Consider the following 16,260-nt stretch of genomic DNA (forward strand, 5'->3'; position numbering starts at 1 on the left):
ACACAAAACTGGAGTGTTTATAAAAGCATGCCACATTTCATGTCAGCTGTCTGTATGTGTTTGGACTGTTAAAACCACATGGTTACAAAACCATACCATTGTCTGTAATGTAGTTTTCAAGACTACTCCGTTTAATATATGCAACATGTGCTGTTGGTAATTGTGTTACTACTATATGCAAGGTTATGATGCCTTATCCGTGTATTGACTTTAGCTTTGTTATCAGCTATTTCAAATGTAAATAAACGATCATAGTCTATGTCTTTCATGCTACAGTTGACTGTCTACTTTAGCTTACAGATATACTCATGTTTTAACCAATACTTCCATTGGTTTCATTTGAATAGGTCTGCATTTGAATACATAAACAATAGGAAGCAGAAACCAAGTAAATCTGTTTGTGGTGGGGAAAAACAAGTTCAACGTGTTTTTGTGAAATGCATTAAAATACTTTCACCTTTTCATATCCATTTATTAATGTGAACACAACGTGCATGTGAGCTGAAGCTGATCTTTCGAGCATAGGCTTTACTATCTTTCTCACCCTCATTTGGTTTCAATTGCATTTACATTTTTAACAGATTATTGTAAGTACAATGCAATTATTCACGGTTCAATCAATCAGAAATCGCATCAAGTTACGGTAAAGTAACGAAGGACTAGTGATCGTGTTGTTCTTACAAATTGTTCTTTGAAACATTTGTAATATGAAACGACACGTCGTTTATAATACCGTGCAATATGTTTAGTGATCTTTTATTATACGTATATATATTTAAATCTTTTTATGCAACTTAAAACATAAAAAGTAGCTTCTATTACACAGACATTTCGTTAGCGGAAGCAGATCGAGGCGGAACCTCAAGACTCAAGTGTCCTGGCGTCTGATTGGCTTGCGTTGTGTCATCAGCTGACTTGAGAGACGCCTCAGAATATTTTATAATAAAGGTCTGTATAGGTCAGGGGCAGTCCAAACATAAATGCTCCAGCTAAAAAAAATAAAAAAATCTTTATTACTTAGTAATTCTAAAAAATGTAATATAGAATTTTGTAGTATTTTAAAATTATTTGACCTATAAAGCGACGGATGGCTTTTATTCTGGTAAATAATGTAGTTGCCAGCTGTTAGAGCTGTGTATTACCTTCAAACTGGCGTGAATTCTTCTACTCCTTTTTTAATTGGTTTTAAACACACAGAATATTATTATTAGTTGTAAAACAGTCATGTATCGGCTGCTGTGTTCATCAAGGGGCCTCAAATGCACACAATGCAAATACAATGCAGAAAAATCCGAGCGCTTCGTGTCTTTGTTGACTTCCAGATTGAAGTACAGAGATCAGTTAATGATGCGAAGATTCATGTCAACACACAGAAGATCCGACTTCTCCAACAACAGACAGTCCTTATGGTTACTGGGCATCGGGACAGGTTTTGTTCTGGCTCTGGGTCTGAAATATGGTGATTTTGTGTCCGAACGCTGTGAATGTGACGTGCAGAAAACAAACAGAACTCAGACTGACACAAAGTACACAGGTGCTATACAAATCAGCAGAGACCTCATACAGCGGATAAAGGTACAGGTATCAGATCAACGTTATTATCTGTGTTGTGTAACTCTTTCTCTTGGTTTAATTTGAGTTGACAGTCATTTTATTGAACAAAACGTAAACTTAATCGCTTATTAAATGTATGATTTCAATCGTTTTAAATCTGAAATGTATGTGTTTAAATGTTTGCATTTTAACAATTATTTACAGTATGTTTGAATAGTTGTGAATAATGGTGTATAATATTAATTTGAAATTGTAATAGGTAAAACATTTACATTTATGTCATATTTCACCAAATGATCAACCATTTTTAACATATTTAAGGACCAATTATTATGTATATGTATACATATACATACATCCGTACATATATATATTCTCTGTTTACACTAAATCTTAAAACTTTATATTATGTATAAACATTATATATAATATAAAAATATATATTTTAGGATGAAATATGACTGACCCACTGCTTTATTTTACCAAATGTCTTACAGTAAAGTTCAGGATGACCTACAGATATGAACCTCTATGATTTTTCAGGATGAAGTTGGAGCTCCAGGGATAGTTGTTGGTGTTTCTGTGGATGGCAGTCCAGTCTGGTGTGAAGGTATATCTCCGTGTTTCTATCTTCTATTGCACATTTAAGCCTAATTTAATCTCAAACTCTAATAATTGTTTAATGGCTATAAAAGTTACAAGTCTATGGATGCTGTTTTGTAGGGGTTGGCTATGCAGATCTGGAGAACAGAGTGCGTTGTAGTCCAGAAACGGTTATGAGAATCGCCAGCATCAGTAAACCTCTGACCGCAGCAGCCGTCGCTCGACTTTGGGAGGAGGGCAAGATCAATCTTGATGCCCCTGTGCAAAAATATGTCCCTGAGTTCCCCGAAAAACAATTTGAGGGAGAAAAAGTGAGTGCATCTGTTTTTACTTCATTTGGTTCAATTTGCGGTTTTGTGTAACTCCGAGCCAAAGTGTTTCTGGATTTGTCCTTAAACCAGGTCACGATAACATCTCGAATGCTGCTGTCTCACTTGAGTGGCATCCGTCACTACGAAAAAGACGCTAAGAAAGTGAGAGAGGACAAAGAGAAAGCAAAGCGGCTTCTGAAGTTTCCAGAGAAGAAAGAAGAGAAGGACACTGGCGAAAACAAAGAGAAGCCGCGAACAGAGGACAGCAGCACTAAAAGCAAAGAGGCCAAAGGACGGCAGAGAATAAAAGAGATCGAGCAGAAGGAGTACTACCTCAAAGACAGCTTTGAGAATGTCATCCAGGCGTTGGATTTATTCAAAGACGATCCTTTGATTTTTAAACCCGGTATGCTTGTGTCCATGCATAGAACAAAGCACAGTTAATGTCTCCCAAATTGTATTTAAACTGCCTGTTGACTAGACTTAAAAGAAAAATGATAAATGTCTCTAAATTAATTAATCATTTAAGGATTTTTTCTTTCGTTTGACTTAAAAAAAAGTTTACCCAGAAATGAAAATATTGTTTTTTATTTACCTTAATGTTATTCTCATGGAAAACAAACAGGAACACAAAAGGACAGCACTTTTCATTGAAGTATCTTTTTTGTTCTTAACACAAAGCTATCAAATGGCCACACAGATCATATGGGTGGATTTATCAGACTTTTTTTTGTAAATACATAGCAAGAAAATTCATAAAGGTGTCATTCTCTGACCCTAGGTACTACATTCCTGTATTCCACACATGCCTTTACACTGCTGAGCACCGTGGTGGAGAGAGCAACCGGTCAGCGCTTCCTCGACCACATGATGATGATGTTCCGCGAGCTGGGCATGCTCAACACCGTTCCGGACGAGAACGACCCCATCATTTACAACCGCTCAAGGTACTTTAAGAGATGCTGAAATCATTTTAAATTCTCTATTCTAGTACCTACAATATTATCCGTAATGTATTTTAATGCGTACCATTCAAATCTATGTTGATATTCTGGTCCTTAGATACCTATACATGTTCTCTCAAATACAAGTCTAATGGGTATTTGCTGGATGTTTTAATGTCCAGTTTTTTTATACTGTATAAGCCAATGATCAGGACCACTTCAAAAAACATATGGGGGTTTCTCTGGATTTGGTTCCAGAATCTAAAAAGAGGCTCATCACTGGATAATTGTTTTGTGCATTTTGAGTAAAAGTTTGTGTATAAGTGTTTGCATGATTTTAGGAATTTTGCATACATCTTATTTACCATCATTAAATTACATTTTGGATGTATGTACATTTATATTTACATTATTGTATGTTGACCACACTGGTCTCTATTGGCTTCAGTATGGGCTATATGCACACGTTACTTCCGCGTTTCACAGGAAGAACCCTAGGCAGTTTCCGGTTGGGGAGACTTAAAGCAGAGAGAAATGGGGAAACTGAGAAAATAGTTAAATTTAACAGATGCTGTACATTGCCGCACACCGCAGTGGTATATAGAAGTGGCGTTCTACCATATTTGAATGTTATAACGACATGTAAACTTATGAAAGTATCAGAACAGCACTTCTAAATACCACTGCGGTGTGCCGCAGTGTACAACATCTGCTAAATTTAACTATTTTCTCAGTTTCCCATTTCTCTCTGCTTTAAAGGGGGATTTAATGCTGTTTCTTTACAATGTTAAACATGCTGTCTTCTCATGCTTAACATGGTCAACTTGTCAAAAAAATGTTGGACGTACTATGTAGTATTTCTGTGATTGATACACTCCCCCAAGATTCGTATAGGTTTCTGAACGTTTTTTTCGAACATGAAAAAACGTTACGTAACAACTTTTCTTAGTCCCCTATTGGGCAATTCTCCCGGAAAAGCACGCCCACGCGTCAACCGACGAGCGATAGGAACTATCATCAAGATTGGCTGCGCTGTGTCAAGATTGGCTGCGCTGTGGGCCTGCAGCTGCAGCTTGTTACTCTTGTGATAGTGAGAGAAGTTGAAGTGTCTTTGTTTGTTCACGGCATTTCAGTGATGGATGTTATGTTAACGGTGGATATAACACTGGATATAGTGAATCAAAACAGTTATGCAGGGATAATGCGGTGATGTATTGTGTGCTCATGATTTAGTTCCCCCCCCACACCCCCAGGATGTCGTCTGTTTTCGGAAATAATCATACAGCTGTATCTATCTTTTATAAATGTGATCAAACTAAATACTCTTCGAAGATACAAAGTATGCAATGCTACTCTATAGGTACTCAAGATTAATATGAGATTGGCAGAAACTGTGCGTTCAACCGGAACTTAAAGTCTCCCCAACCAGAAACTGCCTAGGGTTCTTCCTGTGAAATATGGAAGTAACACGTGCATATAAGCCATTGGTCAACGAAAAACCTAAAACCCATATGAGTCAACTAAATAGAAATACACTGTATAAGCACACCTACTTTCGACAAGCTGCCCATCTTGAGGTTTTGTAACACAAATAATGTGAGACCAGTGACATGGCAAATGTAATATGTAGGATTAGAGGTTTCTATATGAGCTAAATCAGCAGTTACCACAAATTATGGTGAATGCCATAACATCCCCTCTCTCCTCCAGATTCTACCATCTAAATAAGAAAGGTCGTATTGTGAACTGCCCCTATGTAGACAATTCATACAAATGGGCTGGAGGTGGGTTTCTGTCCACTGTTGGGGACCTTCTGGTCTTTGGAAACGCTTTGCTCTACAGCTATCAGATTGCAGAACTGAAGAACACAGACGGACTGCTCCCTGGCTTCCTCAAACCCCGGACGGCCCAAGCCATGTGGGCGCCGGTGGACAAAACGGAGGCATCGTGGGATAAAGACGGAATGTACGCCCAGGGCTGGCTGATCGTGGAGAAGCTGCAGAAATACGGCCAGTGCCGCAATCGCAGACATTACGTCTCGCACACAGGGGGCGCTGTGGGGGCCAGTAGCGTCTTATTGGTGTTACCCAGAGAGAGCTCACAGGCCGCTGATGGGAAGCGTTGCCCTCCACAAGGGGTGGTGGTGACCATCATCACCAACATGCAGTCAGTCGGGCTCAATACCACCGCTCTGAAGATCGCCCAGGAGTTCGACAGCGCCAGGGACTAATAAAATTACGTCTGATTGTTAGTTACAACAGTTTGCACATACACTGCAGTATTTGTGTGTCTCAAGTGAGGTGTTCCTATGTTTACAATGCTGAGGTGTTGCCATGCCTCGGTTTTTATTGCACTGTTGTGCCAAGTGATCATTTTGATACATATGAGATATGTCTAATATGTTTAATAAATGTACAATGAAAATTATAACATTTGGTCAGCCTGGTCATTATTCGTATTTATAATACCTATATTTTTTTCTTCCACAAGTGCTTTTTCGATTGACGGGACATGCGCCCAGCAATGTGTTTCTGAAAGAGAGTGTTAATGACATCACACGCTTTAAATGGCATACTACGATACTGCCCTTCCTTTTTTTTTGCAGTATGATGTATGCACATGACATGAATTACTGTAGTTCACAGTGCAAAGACCTGACTGCCAAGAGTTAGGGTATTTTATCACAAAAATCCATCTGAAACACCAAAAATACTTTTCCTAGTTGATCATATTTTTGGCATGCGGAACTACAGTGCACATTAAAGCAACACAACCCAATTCTTTAATAACAAAATAATTGTGTAAGATTTGAATTTTGGGGCTTTGATATCAGTGCTTAAGGAAAATAATTTAGAGGCTGTTCTATTTTGATAAGATATAATGAAGACATTTTTCCTTTGAATAATTACTTTTGACTGATTATGAATATGTTGTCCATGTGGTCAGGTGACCACGTTCTTCTGTTTGAAATGTTTATCTTGGTTAACTGCACACATAAAAAAACAATTTATTCTTAAGTAGGCAGTACAGTGATAGTTTTGTTTGCTGATACTTTTGATTTGCTTTAGACTTGTTGTACTTTGAAATCACCACTAGATGGAAACACTGTCACACGTTCCCGACAAGGCACGTATCTCGATGATCTACGAATTTGTTTTTATTTTATATTTTGTATTTATTTATTAAATATTTTTTGTCACATGCAAATTGTGGCTCATGTTTGTCATTGATTTACGTGACAGTTATCAATGTACCTTCTTTTATGTTTTAGATATTTAAAGTGAAACTATTGACATGCCTTTAATTGTTTAAAGCATCTCAATCGTCTGCGGTTTGTGCTACAGTCAGGTTCACATCAGATGATTGTCATATTTGAGTATCTGTATGTAATTTACTGTCAGTGACAACAACCTGTTTATGACGTAAGCTAGCCTACATCAAAAACGTTGTGTTGCTAATTTAATTATTAAAAAAAATATCGTTTTGCATTTTACTTTTGGTTGCAGAACTTCACACAGGATGCTGGCCGTCTAACCACTCATGAATCTTTTTTACAGCTCCAGGTCTCCTTTTAATTGCATAGAAAACATCTGTCCAGAAATTCTGCTGAGTATTATTAATATACAGGAATAAAATAACAGGAGGTGAGAAAAAAATGATAAAGTATTTTGTTTGTTTTTGGGGTATAAAATATTTCTTAACCGGTCAAATATTCCTTAAATGGATACTACACCCAAAAACGAAAATTATGTCATCATTTACTCACTCTCAAGTTGTTCCAAACATTTATACATTTTTTTGTTCTGTTGAAATTTAATTTCTGGGACACCGTTGGCTACCATAGTAGGAACATTTATTGTAGGCATAACATAGTAATCAAGATAGAATTTTCATTTTTGAGTGGAGTATCCCTTTAACCCAAACAGGTCACACCCTATAAGAGGTTGTAATTTCAATAGGTAGGCAAAATCTGAAAAGTGTGGGACACTTTAATAAAACATATTACACGGTAAAAAAAATTATGTAATATTCTGGCAGCTGGGGCACCAACAACTGTAAAATTAAGTAAAGTAAAAGTTACATGTTTTCATGCTATTTATCATAAAACTTGCATTTTTCAAAATGTTTAGTTTGTTACTGTAATGTTACATTTTTTACCGCATTACTAAAATACGTCAACAGTCTTGAAAATAATAACATTTTTTACAGTGTAGGTTAGAAAATATGCTAAATCAGTGGTTGTCAAACTGGGGGCCCCAAGATGGATCCAGGGGGCCACAGATTTTGTGGCATTTTATGAAATATAGAAATTGATCAGATTTTATGCAATCAAACATCAGAAAAATGACACCACCAACCAAAAGAATTGAGGTTCCAGCATTGTATAACTGAATGTTTTTGGTTTAATTAAAATTCTAAGTTTAAGATTATACGTCTTTATATGGGGGGCCGCAAAGCGATGCACTTAAAACAAAGGGGGCCTTACAGCGAAAAAGTTTGAGAACCACTGTGCTAAATAACATGCATGCATATCATTTTTTATAGTTTTTAAAATATTTTTATATGCTGTTTTTTTAATTAGTCACCTGTGGTGCAGTCCGATGATTTGTATAATTAATGGGGCTTATTGCTTTGTTTATAGTTTTTTATGTATATTTTATTTGTAGCAATATGTGCTATTTTAGCACATTATTTGTGGTATTTGGTATTAACTGTGCAAACATAACAGTTGATACTTTATTGCACCACATGATAACAGTCCAATAACATAAATAGTCTTTATTGGCCATTGATCATTGTAACTAAAAATTTCCCCATAAAGTAAATTAATACCTATGTTAAGGATGCTGCCTGTGCAGAAAAACAACATGAATTTCACAAAATTCATGTGGCTTTTCTGTAAGGGTGTGTCTTGAAATGTATTTTTTTGGTCTAAAGTAAATATTCATTTCTGTGGAATCTGCACCCTCATGGCGAACTTTTAAATGAATGTTGTATGTGACAGAATAACTATTTACAAAGTTTTAACAAAGAATGATGGTTCGTGTGATACTTTGAGCTACTAAACCAAAGATTTGTGCAAAGTGACACACTTTTTCACATGCAAGACCAGAAGACCTCCACAGGTAATGCTCACTAGAGGATTCTCAATCGTAGCGGTTTCACTGCTGTTTGCCTCTTTTAACCCCAATGAGTCCACGTGTCGAATCACACAGCAATATAAAATATCACACTGTTGAATTGTCTCTCAAGTACTTTTCTTCAGGTTTCGGTTGCCTTTGGGCAGATCTCTTCATTCTGGTAATAAATAGACATAAAGGATTTGTAATCCACCAGTGTATGAGATGTTTTTTACACACTGATCATCATGCTTGGCCAGACATGACTGCCTGGTTTAAGAAAATAGGTCACCCCCAAAAATGTTTTTTTTGTCAACATTTTCTTACCATCAAGCTACTCCAAATCAAAATAAATCCATATTTCTGAAGTGGAATACAACTCATATATATTTGCTAACTTTTCATTTAATTAAGTCAAAAGAGATTAAAAACTTTCAAGCAACCAAAAATAACATATAGCACAAAACTACTTCAGGAAACTTGTTATACACTGTAAAACTTTGCTGTAGTGTTGGAGCAGGTTTGCCAGTAACTTCCTGTAGATTCAATAACTTTACTATTAGCACTTTTTTTAAGTTTGACTTAATCTTTACTTTATCCAAAATTAAAACACTTTGACTTTTGAAATTCAAAATGAGCAAGAAGGAACTGGTCTCATTACTGGCATTAGCACAGCAACACTGCAAAAACTACATTCTTCCTAAGCATTTTTGTCTCGTTTTCTATAGTAAAAATATTTAAAACTTCTTAAATTCCGATGCATTTGCATAACAAAAAAAGAGACTGAAGATATTTAGTCTTGTTTTATGAAAGAAAATCGTAGAACTAGGTAAGTTTATGTTTAAAACTAAATTGTAAATGAAATCTACAGTAAGTTACTGGAAAGTTTTACATAGGACTTAGATTACTTTTAAGGTACATTTCTGTACATGTTGCAGGTTGCCATGCACTTTTTGGTTCCCGTTGACCTCCATTGTTTGGGGAAAAATGTGGTCAGACATTCTTTAAAATAAATTCTTTTGTGTTCTGCAGAAAAAAAGTCATACGGGCCCGTAATGGCATGAGGGCGAGAACATGTTGACAAAAAGTACTGTCGTAACCTGAATTCAGTGTAAAAAAACAGTGAGTCACTCACTTGCAGATGTAATATATGACCACGCAGAGCACTACTATGATGAGAAGCACGATGATGACTGCGGCTGCGATCATTCCCTTCTCCTCACTGCTGTGTGAGAAACTGAACAGCTGAAACTGCTCACATCTGCTGCCCTCATAGTTTGCACTGCACCTACAGGACAGAAAACAGCACAGGTGTTACCTGTCGGATCATTAGATTAATACATCTGACTCACACTGACCCCAAAAAGTATTTGGACACTTCAGGCATATCTAAAATGAATAAAAGCCATTGCGGTAGATAATGTAATTTCTTACAGTGGTATTGGTTCTTAAAAGATAGCAAAGCAATCAAGACAATTCATAGACAGAAATAAAAAATAGTAATGAAACACAGTTTGAAGCGCTGGTTAAAAGTATTTCAAAAAGAGAAGTTAGCTCTGGCACAGATCTAGCATCATTTTTTTGCATCGGCCACTTGGGTATATTTTGCCATCTCATGCTATCACTGTACGTTTTTGCAATCTTGTTCTATAAACTTATTCTAGCCCTCATTGTCACCTCTTATAGTTGTCATTGAGATAGAACAGAACATTCCGTACACGCAAACACTTACACACAAGTGGGTGTAGACACGGAGTGTATTCTAAAGCACATTCCTCCATTCATACAAAAGTTGACTTCTGACCCAGTGCAAGGGTCTCCGTGTTCTTAAAAGAAATAAACAATGTAAGTGAATGCAGATGGAATAGAAGATGCATTGTTTATTTAGGTAACTCCTTTTTACTTTTGTGTTTAGCATTATCTTATTTCGCATGAATTCACTGAAACTAAAGATGCACTGATATATTGGCTAATAATAGGTTTCAGTCGATAAAAGTAATAGTTTATAAACAGCCAATGATTAGGGCCGATATATCCTGTTAATCAAAAGAGGACAGAAAAATACAATGAGTTTGTGCTCTGTATAGAAAATATTCGGAAACATCACCAGTTTGATGTTCAATATTAATAGTCACTATATGAATTAATAACATTCAGATAGTTAAGGAATATTAATTTTCTCTTTAGAATCTGTATCACCATCGGCAGAAATCAATCTGAATAATCGCTATCGGCATCGATCGAAACTTTGAATCAGTGCATCTCTAATAGAAACATGATGTTATGTGACTATACGAGTTTATTTTTACTTTGGACATACAGCATTAGTAAAAAATCAAGGTGTCATTTGTTTACATTGTACTTTTTACTTTTATACTTTTACTTTAAACGATGAGGATTGCTGATATGTTTGTGTTTTGTTACCTGCCATCATTGAAAGGACTGAATCAATTTTTCCGTCTTATCTGAATTATATCTTAGAGAAGACACATACGATCACCTGAGGAAAACATACATTGTATGATTACAGATGAAGTGCATCACACTATTAAGTAACGTGACAGTACCGTAATAACTTAAAATGAAAGTAGTTGCCTTCTGTGTCTAAATTCAGATAGAATTGGTGCATTATGTGTTACATATGAAGAGTTTGGTTAACTCCGTTCTTACATTTTTTTTAATTCATGTTTTTTATTGTGTGTTCCAATTAATATCAATCAAACTGCAGTTGGTTTGTTTTGATTTAAGCCATAATAACTAAAAAATACAGCTAACTTACACAATAAAACACAATAAAAACATGATAACAATAAAAAAAAGATTTTTGAAAATTTTAAAAACAGAGTAATCTCATTTTGGAAGCAAACTCTTCATATATACCGCAAATATTGTAGAATACCATAATTAGCCTACTTTATATGTGACAATATTTAAATTATGTAGTTTAAAAGTAATTTATATCTTAGAATCCAAATTTTGAACATGAATAAGGTCACTTTAAACTTAAAAGCCAAATTGTAAGAATGAAAGTTAAGATTTCTTTTATATCTCAGCTGTTTCTCTTTGACTAAATAGAGAGCACATTGAGACCTTTGCTCAGCTCTCTGACTTGCTACATTTCTAAATGTTCTTTAAAGAGAAGACACCTACAGTCGTAACCTTGCGTGTCTTCTAGAGTTTCAGGAGATCTCAACAATGTCTCAAGATTGCAATCAAAATCAATATAAACTCTAATATTTGAGTCAAATGGTATGTGTTGTGCAATCCACATCATTTCTTAGATCTATACATTAACTGTATGTCACGATTCTCTCTCTGCTTTTTGTATTTCTCCAATGAAAGTATAGAAGAAACTTGATACTGAAACCCAACTGAGAATGTCATGACGGCATCTGAGCTATGAAAGAGCAACACGGCTGATATAACGTTATCTCCGGGAATCGCTAACTACAAACAATATTTCTATATACAATAACTTGTCTGTCTCAAGACTCACCAAAGCTTCAGTGGTTAATGCTGACTTGATATCCTGAAGACCTATCCTGTGTTTTAATAGAAAATTAAGAAAGACTCACCTTCTAGGTCAAATCCAGTACAGGTGAGTCACCTCGTCTTCCTCAAATAACTCTAAAGCTCAACGTCACCATGGGGATTGCAGTCACACAAGCGTGGTGGGCGGATCTCTTTGAGCACAGAAATGTTGTGATTGCTGTTTGTCCACATTTTGTGAATGGAACGATTCTCATTAGCTCAGACGTGCGTTGGCAGAGCAGCGTCGAGAGTTAATTTACAGGGAATTACCCACCGTTGCATCACAAACCTACAATGAAAGATATTAACTTTTTGCAGGGTAGAAAGTAGTTTCAGGAGGTGCGTCACCATATTTTCATCACTTTTGTCTTTGCTGTTTATGTCGAGCAAGTAAAATCTAATGTTTTGTTAGACTTCTGGTTTCTTCAGATGTATTTTTAGTAGCTGTGTGGAGGTGTAAGTGTTGCTTAAACTAGCGTTACGAGCAGGTGTGGTCCAGAAATCATCTATTCTCAGAGACTGCTTTGCTCCCTTTGTGTAGGCCGACTGGGTTTGGTGTCAGTCTCGGGTATGTCAGGTATGCTAATGGGGAAGTTCTGTGGACGCCACAGGTATGTGAGGAATCGTGGGAACTTTGCAGACTGTAATCAGTTTGTTTACATTCCTCGCTTAAAGGGAACGTGACAGACAAAAGATGACGTGGTATTGAGTCATCGAAAACCGTTAGAACGGGATCGTGATATTTTGGTAATATTTGGATGCCAAATAACCAAAACTGTACACAATGAATGGAACAAAAGCAAACGTTTATAATGCAAACGTATAGTAATTGTATGATGGGCCTAATATCAATTTACATTCTTATGACAGTATAGTAGTTGTTTGAAGGTACTAGTAGTATAATTTTACATTCTTATGACAGTATAGTAGTTGTTTGATGGGACTAGTAGTATAATTGTACATTACTATGACAGTGTAGTAGTTGTTTGATGGGACTAGTAGTATAATTGTACATTATTATGACAGTATAGTAGTTGTTTGATGGGACTAGTAGTATAATTGTACATTATTATGACAGTATAGTAGTAGCACGATGGGACTTGTAGTAAAATTTTACATTATTATGACGGTATGGTAGTTGTTTGATGGGACTAGTAGTATAATTTTACATTCTTATGACAGTATAGTAGTTGTTTGATGGGACTAGTAGTATAATTTTACATTCTTATGACAGTATAGTAGTTGTTTGATGGGACTAGTAGTATAATTTTACATTCTTATGACGCTATAGTAGTAGCACGATGGTACTAGTAGTATAATTTTACATTATTATGATGGTATAGTAGTTGTTTGATGGCACTAGTAGTATAATTTTACATTATTATGACTGTATAGTAGTTGTTTGATGGGACTAGTAGTATTTTACATTATTATGATGGTATAGTAGCACGATGGGACTACATTATTATGAGGGTATATTAGCAGTATGATGGGACGGGTAGTATAACCTTACAAGATTATGGTGGTGTAATAGTGGTAATGTATAATTGTAAAGTACTGTGATACAAGAATTATGATTTTACAGTATTCTAATGGTGTAATAGTACACTGTAAATAAAATGCTGCCTTACATTTTTAAATACAATCAAACTGACATACTATTTTTAGTGTTTTTACACTGAACACTAGTGTTACACTGTAAAAAAGTGCCTAAAACCAAAGATAATATATATTAACAAGATGCGCCACTGCTGCCGTTACAATGAATGGAGAGGAATGCAATGCTCAATATGGCCGCTCTATCGACGAAAGCCCCGCCTTCCAGTAGAACGATCCAACCGTCAATCGATAAAGACTGACGATTCTCTGGGGCGGAGCTTACGTGAGGCGCTTGCCAGCCTGCGCACACGCGCAAAAAAAGGCGCACCTCGAAAAGGTGATTTTTAACGCAATTTAAGCTTAGCAAACTGAAGTTATGGTACAGTCCATATTAGGTTTAAATAACAGAGCCGTTATAAACGTGGCCGCCGAGTGGCACGACTTCTGTTAATGGAACCCCCTTAGCTGTTACAAAATGCACTGTAGCCCACTGTCGTCGCAGGGAGTATTGCTTTTATAAAACGGTTATTCCACCTGCATAGCAAGGACAAGCAACACTTAGGCTTTAATACGGTCAGCAGTTACAAATCGCGAGTAAAATCTGGCTCAACCAATCAGAATCAAGGACCAGAACTGGCCGTTTCATAATACATAACTGTGAGTGGCAACTCACCACGTGTCAAAATTTAAAACCGTAAGACTTAGCGACTTGTTAAGTCAATTTGATTGTATTTTTTACAGTGTAATATATATAAATAAAACTATAGCATAATTGTACAGTATTATAATGATGTAATAGTAGTATAATGGGACTCTATAATTGTGCAGTACGGATGATAATATTAGTTTGGTTGTACAGTATTATAATGGTATTATGAGGACATTAGTAGTATGATTGTCCAGTAATATGATCATAATAAAAACGTTTTCTAAAAGTCCAAAGCAGCACTTGTTTTTGCTGACGTTTGTTATATCCATGCACAGTCTTTTTACCATACATGTCTCTCTCTCTCTCTCTCTCTCTCTCTCTCTCTCTCTCTCTCTCTCTCTCTCTCTCGCTCTCTCGCTCTATGGCAGATACAATCAATAATCATATTTTAAACGCATTTCTCCGTGCACATCACATGACTCGTGACAGCTCTTCGTTGTATTCTGCCTAATTGATTGATTTGCGTTTGAACCACTGAGTAGTTATCGTCGCTGAATGACACGCGTTTACACCAATCGTAATCCAGCATACAGGACATCCATGTAAATCCGCTGGGAAACGAGCGTGAAGACTCCATACACGCAAACTTTAGTGAGCGAGGTGTTTTGATAAATGCGTCTACTCGAGGTTACTCCAAGGAACATTTCCCCCATCGCTCAGACAGAAAACCAATAGAAAAGCGTTTTCTCGACGTAATGAAACGCCCCCTCCCGCGACGACATAACGGACCCGAACACGAGTTGTAGGTGTACGACGTTCAGCCGATGATACTACGACCACATTTGGCGCGCTTGAGATGTTGGCGTTCGGGTTTTAATCGAACAGCGTTCAATCGAACGGCGTTTTATCGATTCGCTGTTTCAGCACCTGGACAGCTCCCATTGCGCTCTAACCCACATTGAATCCGATGGAGATCGACTCCCTGGCGTGATTTGAAGAGGGAAGCCCTATGTAAGCCGAGCAGGCGCGATACACACAGCACACACACGATGCACACCTCCAGTCTCAAGCACGATGCCTTTCTTTGGATGCTTGGATAGTGGCGGACTCCTTTTATCATCTCGCTGAGCGATGATGCTCGTGTTACGGTTCGGTCTCGCTCGTCGTGCGCTTTATTCGCGAAAGAAGCAGCAAAACGGATGTTTGACCACTGCAAGGGTTGAAGCCTCCACGCATCGAGCCCTCACTGGCAAGGGAGACGTTATCCTAATCAGGAGCGCCAGGGAGACATAATTAAAGTTTCAACGATGTAAATCGATAAAGGTAGGTTAGCCTTCGGTGACGCGCGTTAATGTGTGTCACATTTCTGTTCCTCTCGCAGATTTCTTTCATTGTACCCATTTGAGGAGTGTTTTACGTGTTATTTTACTAAACCGAATGGAAATCGTGAGCTGTTATGGTGATGCGTCGCGATTCATGATCCATTTAATCAGAAGACCCGACTTCAACCAATAGCTCCTTTAGGCCTGTTAAATAAACGCAAAGCGTGACACGTCTTCTGTTTTCACACACAGGAGCTTATTTTACACTGCAATCTAAAATTGTGATAACTGGGATATCTTATGGAAGGAGCATTTCAGGGTATGAAATGTCGTTGTAAGAGGGCTGTCGCTTAGAGAAGCGAATCAAAATAACAAGAAATGGATCCTTCGCCATGTTTCTTAAAGAATCAAGTCTCTGTAAAGAATGTGTCTTGATTTTTTTCTAAGTCCATGCACTGACAACATATACAGGCTGAGCAAGTTAAGAAGCAAACTTGCATCAGGGGCCACGATGTGCCTCACAGCTGATAGTGGCATCCGCAAAACTTTGACATTCTTTATTACGTCCGTAGTGCAAACTAAAGCACTATTCAGAGATATTGAAAGGTCTTATAATAATTCATTTGT

At 36.9% G+C, this 16,260-nt stretch overlaps 3 protein-coding genes across 5 annotated transcripts in view; 2 read left to right on the forward strand and 1 right to left on the reverse strand.

Annotated features, from left to right (window-relative positions):
* The first annotated feature begins 860 nt into the window (after positions 1-860).
* On the forward strand, positions 861-6,198 carry lactb (lactamase, beta). 2 transcript variants are annotated; one of them, XM_057329815.1, is made up of 6 exons: positions 861-1,581; positions 2,098-2,164; positions 2,278-2,468; positions 2,559-2,874; positions 3,250-3,415; positions 5,123-6,198. In XM_057329815.1, the coding sequence occupies exons 1-6, from the start codon at positions 1,225-1,227 to the stop codon at positions 5,640-5,642; spliced, it is 1,617 nt and encodes a 538-aa protein (XP_057185798.1). In that variant the 5' UTR covers positions 861-1,224; the 3' UTR covers positions 5,643-6,198. The 2 variants fall into 2 exon arrangements, with proteins under 2 accessions (XP_057185798.1, XP_057185799.1); XM_057329816.1 differs by having other exon boundaries at positions 863-1,575; positions 5,123-6,197.
* A 2,398-nt stretch (positions 6,199-8,596) lies between these two features.
* Positions 8,597-13,090, reverse strand: LOC130551914 (pro-neuregulin-4, membrane-bound isoform-like). Its single transcript, XM_057329935.1, has 5 exons — positions 12,108-13,090; positions 10,957-11,032; positions 10,265-10,358; positions 9,668-9,820; positions 8,597-8,710 (listed from the first exon to the last, which is right to left on the reverse strand). The coding sequence occupies exons 2-5, from the start codon at positions 10,964-10,966 to the stop codon at positions 8,641-8,643; spliced, it is 327 nt and encodes a 108-aa protein (XP_057185918.1). The 5' UTR covers positions 10,967-11,032; positions 12,108-13,090; the 3' UTR covers positions 8,597-8,640.
* A 1,768-nt stretch (positions 13,091-14,858) lies between these two features.
* The window catches only part of tmem266 (transmembrane protein 266), a 48,299-nt gene continuing 46,897 nt past the window's right edge, over positions 14,859-16,260 (forward strand). Inside the window, exon 1 of one of the 2 annotated variants that reach the window (XM_057329353.1) lies at positions 14,859-15,634. The gene's annotated coding sequence lies outside the window, so the exon portion shown is untranslated. The remainder of the gene's footprint in view (positions 15,635-16,260) is intronic. The other variant, XM_057329354.1, reaches the window with a different exon arrangement.

The sequence above is a fragment of the Triplophysa rosa genome, linkage group LG3 (genome assembly GCF_024868665.1).
Source record: "Triplophysa rosa linkage group LG3, Trosa_1v2, whole genome shotgun sequence".
NCBI lineage: Eukaryota > Metazoa > Chordata > Actinopteri > Cypriniformes > Nemacheilidae > Triplophysa > Triplophysa rosa.

Excerpts from the sequence above, each read along its gene's own strand:
- LOC130551914 (XM_057329935.1), bottom strand. Across the intron at positions 9,821-10,264 it reads GTGTCTACACCCACTTGTGT|GTGCAGTGCAAACTATGAGG; the intron begins GTAAGTGTTTGC and ends TCTGTCCTGTAG. Across the intron at positions 8,711-9,667 it reads GTCATATATTACATCTGCAA|AATGAAGAGATCTGCCCAAA; the intron begins GTGAGTGACTCA and ends ATTTATTACCAG.
- lactb (XM_057329815.1), top strand. The coding sequence starts at position 1,225 with ATGTATCGGCTGCTGTGTTCATCAAGGGGCCTCAAATGCACACAATGC. Across the intron at positions 1,582-2,097 it reads TACAGCGGATAAAGGTACAG|GATGAAGTTGGAGCTCCAGG; the intron begins GTATCAGATCAA and ends ATGATTTTTCAG. Across the intron at positions 2,875-3,249 it reads TCCTTTGATTTTTAAACCCG|GTACTACATTCCTGTATTCC; the intron begins GTATGCTTGTGT and ends CTCTGACCCTAG.